Genomic DNA, 9,025 nt, shown 5'->3' on the forward strand with positions numbered 1-9,025 from the left:
GGCCCAATCTCGGGAAAACGATTGCGAGCTTGGACCTGAGTACCAGCCTCGGCCCTGTTCCCCTGAGAACCCCCCTTACCTGCATTCCAGTTACCTCCCTAAAGACCTCCCACACCCTGCGCGTCCCTGCCCAGTGCTCGCCGCAGCAGGGCCGGGAGACAGGTGCACCCAGGCCTCGCCAGCTCCGGCTGCCTGGGAGCTGAGGCACCTCCCCTGTCACAGTCGGTGGCTGTCAAAACTGGCCTTTGTATGCTTCTGCTTCCCTCCACGCTTTGGCATGCAAAGCACACCTTTTTTCTGGTCTTTGCAGTTTGGGGAAGATGATTACAGCTAAGCCAGGGAAAACACCGATTCAGGTATTACATGAATACGGCATGAAGACCAAGAACATCCCGGTTTATGAATGTGAAAGATCAGATGTGCAAATACATGTGCCCACTTTCACCTTCAGAGTAACCGTTGGTGACATAACCTGCACAGGTCTGTATGCACAGTTAACCCCTATGACCATGCGGGTTGGCAGTCAAGACTTGGTGTTGCTTTTCAGTTCGGAAAGGTGTTCTTTTTGCCAGAAACAGCTATGGGGAAAAGGCACTTTTGAAACCGAGACACCCCGTCTAAGGTCATTGGGACATTTCAACTTAGTCTGATTTTCTCCTTTATTTTCTCTTCTCTGGATACCAAGAGAAGCTCAGAAACTAAAGAAAAAAAACTTATCCAGGCCTTCTGCAAGGCTCCTCTCAGAACCTAGGAATTAGGAAAGTTTCTTGGAGCAGCCATAGCTGAATCAGTAGGTGCTGTTAAGGCTGTTTTATAGACTACAGCAGATGCCAGGAGGCATGACCCCAGAATTTTCTGAGTTTCTCCCACGTACTTTGGACTCATTTAGTGTGTTGTACTGCACTTGATTCTGTATCCAAGCAAAATGAGGAAAGGCAGAAGCTTCACAAATACAGCAACTTTTAGTTCCTGAAATTGTACAGGTATTTTATATATGATATTATTATCCTCTTTTTTTATAAATGAGGGAACAGGTTCAGAAAGATTATAAGTAACATGCCTGTCTTAGTTATTTAGTGCTGCTGTAACAGAAATACCACAAGTGGATGGCTTTAACAAAGAGAAGTTTATTCTCTCACAGTCCAGTAGGCTACAAGTCCAAATTCAGGACGTCATCTCCAGGGGAACACTTTCTCTGTCAGCTCTGGAGGAAGGTCCGTGTCATCAATCTTCCTTTGGTTTGGGAGCTTCTCTGCGCAGGAACCTCAGATCCAAAGGACACCCTCTACTCATAGAAGTGCTTTATTGGTGGTGTGAGGTTTCCACGTCTCTCTGCTTGCTTCTCTCTTTTATATCTCAAAAGAGATTGGCTTAAGACACTATCTAATCTTGTAGATCTCATCAATATAACTGCCACTAACCCATTTTATTACATCATAGTGATAGCATTTACAACACCTAGGGAAATCACATCAGATGATGAAATGGTAGACAGTCTTACAATACTGGGAATCATGAGCTAGCCAAATGGACAGATATCTGGGGGGACACAGTTCAATCCATGACAGTGCCCAAGGTCACATAGCAATGAAATTTCAGAGTTCAGATTTACACCTTATAATGATCTGTGAACATGAGCAAATGGTAACTAAAGTTGCCCATCTGTAAGTGTGGACTTTATTATCTTTTTTAATCATGATCTATTTAATTGCCAACACAAAATATTAAATTTTTAAAAATACCGAGAAAAAAAAAATTCAGTCAGAAGGCTGAAGTGCCACTATCTGGTAATCTGAAGGCATCATTTGCTTTTGTTACTGGAAATCCGCTATTTTCACTGAAGTCACTTTAAGAAAATCTTTAAGTTTTTTTGTGTATGTGAGGTAGGTGGATTGTTGGTGCTGGCTGGAAGGTTCCTTGTATGAACCATAGAGTCAACATTTCATTACTACTTCATTTAGTCTATTTTTAAATACTCAGTGAAAATTCAAGAGAAGGTAGCCTTTTTTTCACCTCACTGTGGTTTAGACCAGGAATTGACAACCTATGGCAACCATTCTGCCTGCTAGCCCTTCTCTTAACATACGGCCCTGTCTTTCTGTACAAGCTTATTTGCCATCACGGCTTCAAATACTATCTAAAGTGTGATAATTCTGAAATCTCTGTCTTCTGTCTAGGCCCAGTTATGAACAGTGTATCAGCCGGTGCTTGATAGACCTCTTCACGTGTATAACCCAAAGGCACCTCAAACTCTCATTGTCCCAAACTGAACCCATCTTTTTCTCCCCAAAACTTATACTCCTGCAGTCCCTATCTCAGTAAAGGCACCACCATCACCCAGTTGGTCACACTAAAGATTTGAATTTCAATTTCTTGACCCTTCCCTCTCCCTCTTGTCCAGTCTATAACCAAATACTACCTCCTAAATCTCTCTTGAATCTGTTTCTCTCCTCTTCCCCTTGCTACTGTCCAGGCCACCTGGATTACAGCTAGTCTCGTAGATACTCTTTCAGCTTCTAGTCTTGTAATGCCCAGTTCATTCTCCACACTACAACCAGAATGTTCATCCTAGAATTCAAATCTGTTCATATAATTTCTCTGCTTAAAATCCAGTCGATGGTTTTCCCCATGGATAAATACAGATTTCATAGCATGACTTACAACCTTGCTTCTCAAAGTGTGGTGAACAGCAGCATTAACAGCACGTGGGAGCTTGATGAAAATGCAGAATATCAGGCCCCATTCCTGACCTTCTGGATCAGAGTATGCATTTTAACTAAATTTCCAGGTAATTCCTATGTACATTAAAGTTTGAGAAGCACAAATATACACGATCTCTTTCCCCACCCCCAACTCTCTAGCCTTTTATCTCAAAATTTCTTCCCTCAAGCTGTCACATTTTAGCCATGCCCAACCACTTGGGACTCTTGAGAACAGTGTTTTGTGTTGTCTTTAAGCCTTTCCAGATGGTCTTTTCTCTGCCTAGAATGCTCTTTCTAATCCCCCAGCTCTTTTCACCTTACTACCTTTTAGTAATCTTTCAGGTTTCTGTTAACTCTTCCTCCATGAAACCTGTCTGAATCCTCCCCAAGAGTAGAGGGGCTGCCCCTCTTATGTGCTCCCCGAACCCTGCACTTAGGCCTGCCTTACCACTCCATGTTTCACATGCCGGCTTACAGATGGAGTCCCATACTAGGCTGTGTTCTGTATGCAGGATCCTCTGTATCCCTAATATCTATGTTAGTGTATAAACAAATACAGTTTGTGTGTCCTGTTACACTTGTATAGTCACACCTGAAACCTCTTACATGCCCCCTTTTCTTCCCGCCACACCAAAGAAATGGATGTCAGCACTCTGGGTTTTCAACACCTAGTTTGAACTCAGAAGGAAAAAGATTAAATTTACAATTTACTAATATTGCTTACTGAAGTGTAGACATCAGCCTTAATGACTAGTCACTCTTATCCCCTCTTATCTACCCGTGTAAGGGATAGACGTTGTATGGAATACACATAACGTAAGCTATTACCTTCTGTATATAAACCTTCCCCCAGTATGCCCAATGTGTAGTCATGAGTGCTGAGGGGTTTGATCCAGTACAGGATGGAGTGTCAAAATAAAATTATGCACATTTTTCTGTCAAACAGTTCTGCTGCAAATGGTTCCTTTAAAAGAAACTACTTGCTGCCATCCAAGAAGTCAATTCTTGCTGCAGAAAAAATTACTCCCTCTCCAGGATAAGGGAAGAATAAAATACTTCATTGTATTGACATGGTCTACTTTATTACAATTTAATGCAATAATTATAATGTAGAAATACACCTATTCCTCACTTATCGACTATCTTGTTTTCCAACATGTTGTATTTACGACAATAGTAAAAAATCCACTATTTTCACATTAATGACGTATGTGTGGCAGTAATGAATGCTGAGATGCCATGCGAGAGTAACGCTGGCTGCAGTGGCGTCACGAGGTCTGGTGTCACCCAGTGCGGTAACTCATGCTGTCACCCCCCCCCCCGGCCCCCATAGACCTCCTGAACCAGCCCCAGCCTGCATGGGGGAAGCACCCTGGGCTCCCAGGACTCCTCCCACCAGCGGGTACAGGTGCCCAGCTCCCAGCAGCTCCCGGTATCGTGGAGCGGCCAGGGTCAACCAGGAGGGCTGGCGGCACATCTGGGAATGGGGTGGCTGTGCAGGAAAGGCCCCCAGTTGGGCAGTCCCGCGCAGTCCCACCTGGGCCTGCGCCCGCTGCGCACTCAAGTCCCTCCAGTGGGGCAGACTTGCCTGGCTCTGAGAAGCTGTGCTCTGGCACCAGCCTCCGTACTCCAACTAGCTCCGGACCCAGCGTACCAGAGAGCAGAGGGAAGAGAAGACCGAGGGAGTAGAAAGAAGGAATGAGAAGAAGTAGGGGAGTAGTTGGGAGCAAGGGGAGAGGAGCAGAACGAGGGCTAAGAGGAGGAGGAGGGGGTTGGAGCAGACCTGCCGGTGTCGGCGCTTCACCCACCAGCTCCAAAGGGCATGGAAGACTGCCACGGGATGCCCTGCATCCCCACGGGTCCGGTCATCTTCGTCCTCGCATAACGCAGATTTTTGCATAACAACCTGGTCTTCAGAACCTAACCATGTTAATAAGTGAGGAGTGTGGCTAACGATAAGGGTTTTTCTACAGGTATGCATAGATTAAATATATAGAACTTATAAAATTGTGTATTTTAATGTATTTCACGTGGTCAGTATTTTATTACTATAACTGCATGTAGTGTATGTTTTTTATTACCTAGTGTATATATATAAAACCTGTAGTGACTTTGTTTTGTATTAAGAAAACACCTATGGGTATAAAGAATTTTTTATAAATATATATATTTTTTAACCTTAATTCAGGTGAAGGTACAAGTAAGAAGCTGGCGAAACATAGAGCTGCAGAGGCTGCCATAAACATTTTGAAAGCCAATGCAAGTATTTGGTGAGCTAAATTTCTTTGTATTCTGCAGCTCAAAAATATCATGGCTGAGGTAAGACTGAAAGTTTGAACATACTTACAAAAGCAACAAAGTGAACAGTTGTTAGTATCTTAAACATTCTATTCCTTGTTAAAATCTGTCATCCATTTAAAGACAACTTTAAGAAATTAAGTCCAAAAAAATTGCATTGATTTACGGTAGGGTTGCACAGCTGATTACTGTAATTGTTGTCCATAAGTTGTAGAGCTGTAAAAGTTGAACTGGCAAAAGTTGTGTAATAGATATATTTACAACAACGACAACAAAGAGTAGCTGCTGAGGCTGCTTATGAACAACTAAACACCTCATGGGATTTGATTCCCTGGTTTGTAGGTTTAGGGTCATGGTTTCATGGAACATCCCAGTTAATTGGCCTAATAATGTATTTAGTGCTTCTGTTCTACCTCCCAGTTTGTTGTGTAGTGCCTAGCATCTTAAAAGCTTGTACATGGCCATCCACAGCACAACAGTTGGTCTCTATTCACCTGGAGCAACAGAGGAAGAAGGAGAGTCAGGAACAGGAGGAAGATATGGAATGTGTGGCTAATTGTCTCCATGAACAACTGCCCCCTTTGTCATGACACCAGAACTGGATGGTGCCCACCTGCCATTACTGAACATTTTGATCAAAGATTCTATAGAAGAATCCTGATCAAAAGGGGGAGGCACAACAGAATTTCATATACTCCTGGACTCCAGAATTTCTGGAGCCATGGAGGGTGGATGAACCCGTGAAACTACTTCCCTGAGATAATCTTTAAAGCTTAAACCAAAAATATCCCCTGAAGTCTTCTTAAAACCAAACAATCGTTCAGCTTCACTAGTAAAAAATGCCTGCCTTGAACATTATGTTCTTTTAAGAACTATCTATATGGGATCAAATTGACAACAGCAACTCGAAAGAGTAGATAGAAACCTTAGGGGGCAGTGAGTTTATGTTAATGAGGGAGGAACAACTCAGAAAAGGAGGGTGAGAATGGTTGGTTGTACAACTCAAAGAATATAATCATCACTGAATTGTACGTTTAGAAACTGTTGAGTTGGTGTATGTTTTGCTGTGTATATTCTCAACAACAACAACAAAATAAATTTTTAAAAAAAGAAAACCCTATTGAGCACAATTCAACTCTGACACACAGGGGGTCATCATGAATCAGAATCAACTTTGCCAGCAAAAAAATAAAAAGAAATTAAGTCCAGCAAATAGCTATTCAATGAAGACTCTCATGAACTAGGCTTTACCTTTTTTTTTTTTTTTTTTTTTAAAACCAGAGGGGATGCAACAGTAGAAAACCAGAGTTTTTTCTGGCCAATATCTTACTTTATTAAGACTTTGTATTTCTACATTGAAGAAAACAAGGTGTGGGATGGTAAAAGATCAGTTAAAAGCACTCTTTTAGGAATTCTCATTAGGGAGCAGAAGACAAAGAGATTTCCTTTTATTATAGCATGTATATCAAATATAAGAGAATGTTAAGTGGAATGTTAATTCTTGACATGTTTTTCTAAATTAAATTTTTTTTACCACTTTAGGTACTTTTGGAAAGTGTGTTGGTCCGGGAGCATCTTGTGTATCATAAAGTGGTGCCCTTTGGTTTCCACTGGGCACACTCTTGGAGCATGGCATGCCTTCAAATTCTTCTTACATGCACTCAAATATACTTCGAATACAATTTGGTATCATCTAGTCATAGCTGACAGCAGAGGCCCATGGTAATTTAGGATGGGTTTTTTTCTTCCCCAGCCATAGCAACGTTTTTGGCTTAGGAGTGTATTTAGGTTCTCATTCAGTGCTCCTCCCTAAGTCATTCTAAACCTTTTGGATAGCTTAGAACCAATGCCATGGCAACCCTGTAGATAAGCACTTGCTGGAGACAAGCCTTGGATCTCACATGATGCTTGATTCTCTAGGGTCATACTTGTAACTAATTTATGCTAGTTTTCAAGACATGTCAAATGGCATAGCAGGTATTGGGTGTTGTCGTCCAGCCCCGCTCCGGCCCCCCGTGATGGCTGCTATTTCTGTGCAGCTCAAAGGTCAACAAAACAAAGTGTTGAGTCTATTCACAGAAATGAGCATATGAAGTGTTCTCTGTGCATATGAACACTTCATTTTGTCAGCAAAAAGAAGGCTAACAAACTTTACTATATATTTGTGCTTCTTGACAGGTAAGATGGGAATTACTAAGCTGTAATCAGGCCTAGAGCGAATGATTTAATACACAGACTTTCTCACTTCTCCATCACAATTATTTGGGTAGCTTCAGCATGCAACATTGTAAGTGAATACTCGTATCTCATCAACCTATGTATAAGGCTTGAAGTTCTGGCAGTTAGAAAAGAAACTTGAGGAAGTGGCAAGAACTAAACTTGATTTGTCATGGAGAAATGACTCTCCAGTTGCCTTTAAAAAAAAAAAACCAAGCCCGTTGTTGCTGAGTCGATTTCAACTCATACTAACCCCATAGGCCAGAGCAGAACTGCCCCATAGGGTTTCCAAGGAGTGGATGGTAGATTTGAACTGCTGACCTTTTGGTTAGCAGCTGATCTCTAGGTGGTAGTAACCTTTGAAGGCAGCTTATTCAGTGTTAGGCATTGAATTCCCAAGTAACTATAGTAATTTCAAACTACCTACCAGAAATATTTCACTTTTCCCTAATCATAATCCCAATTTGGCTGAAACCAAATTCATGCAGGCCATCTATTTTATGCAGCGTACATGTAAATCTTAGAGGATTATCCCAGAACTGACCAGATGATAGATCAAAAAGACCTTTCCTCCATAGTTATCTAGGTGAAAAAACAATATTTATGATCTGTATTATCACCTTACCAGGCTAAATTTCCTGGTTAATTATTAGTCTTCCCTCTTTGTGTGGTTGTAACAATAGTTTAGTTTATTTAAATACATTTTTATTGAGCATCTATTAAGTACAAAGCACTACAAGGCTTATGAAGGTAATACATAGGCGCTACCATTAAGGAGCTTACAGTATGAACAAAGGAGAGGGATGGTGAAGGTAGACAAATAACATGTTTGTAAGAGTGTATAATTTAAGGTAAAATAATTTCCCTAAGGACCACCGATTCAAAGGAGGGATAGATTTTGTTCCACTGGAGTAAAAGGATAGGCTTTCTTTTTTTTTTTTAAATTTTCTTTTTTGTTGTTGCAAATATACACAGAACATACACCAATTCAACAGTTTCTACAGGTACAATTCCATGACACTGATTACTTTCTTCAAGTTGTGCAACCATTCTCACCCTCCTTTTCTGAATTGTTCCTCCTCCATTAACATAAACCCACTGCCCTTTAAGTTTCTTAAAGGGATAGGCTTCTTGGTGGCAGTGGCAGTTGAGGTATACCTTGGATGATGGGTAGATGGGATGCCCATAGAAGAGTTTGGAGAGAAGGGCATTCCTGGTAGAAGGAATGGCATGAGCAAAAAAGCATAGTTAAAAAATAAGAAATCCTTCTCATTTATTAATTTGTTTTATAACACTTAAAAAATGTTTAGCTTTGCAGTTCCTGACCCCTTAATGCCTGACCCTTCCAAGCAACCGAAGAACCAGCTTAATCCTATTGGTTCATTACAGGTAAGTTGTACAGTTTTTCCATACTTAACATTTTGTCTACTGATAAAAGGTGTAATAAATTGATAATATCACAGAGGATAAGACAAGGAATTAATATTTTAAAGATAAGACAGTAAAATATTTTGTTTTCCAAGTTATAATCATTAGATATTACAGAGCTAACTTGAAGTTATTTTTCTGTTTATTTATGTTTTGGGTTTTCTTCCATATACAGTATCTGCCTTTGGTTTGTGGAATTCTCATTTGAGATCACCAGGACCTCAGTGCACATGGGTAGTGTTTTATACTTTAAGAATATTTCTTGCCACTCTTGTGGCAAACCTCTTTCTACTTTTGTTGTGACAGACGACTTTATAAAGAGCCCAAATCGGGTAACCTAACTCAAGAAAAGGGAAGTAGTCTGCTTATTTGCTTATTTT

At 40.9% G+C, this 9,025-nt stretch overlaps 1 protein-coding gene across 1 annotated transcript in view; it reads left to right on the forward strand.

Moving 5' to 3' along the window:
- The first annotated feature begins 135 nt into the window (after positions 1-135).
- PRKRA (protein activator of interferon induced protein kinase EIF2AK2) overlaps positions 136-9,025 on the forward strand; it is a 14,422-nt gene continuing 5,532 nt past the window's right edge. Inside the window, exons 1-3 of the mRNA XM_023730492.1 lie at positions 136-480; positions 4,891-4,972; positions 8,528-8,655. Of these exons, the coding sequence (XP_023586260.1) occupies positions 321-480; positions 4,891-4,972; positions 8,528-8,655 (370 nt within the window). The 5' untranslated portion in view covers positions 136-320. The remainder of the gene's footprint in view (positions 481-4,890; positions 4,973-8,527; positions 8,656-9,025) is intronic.

The sequence above is a fragment of the Trichechus manatus genome, unplaced genomic scaffold (assembly GCF_000243295.1).
Source record: "Trichechus manatus latirostris isolate Lorelei unplaced genomic scaffold, TriManLat1.0 scaffold00037, whole genome shotgun sequence".
NCBI classification, from domain to species: Eukaryota; Metazoa; Chordata; class Mammalia; order Sirenia; family Trichechidae; genus Trichechus; species Trichechus manatus.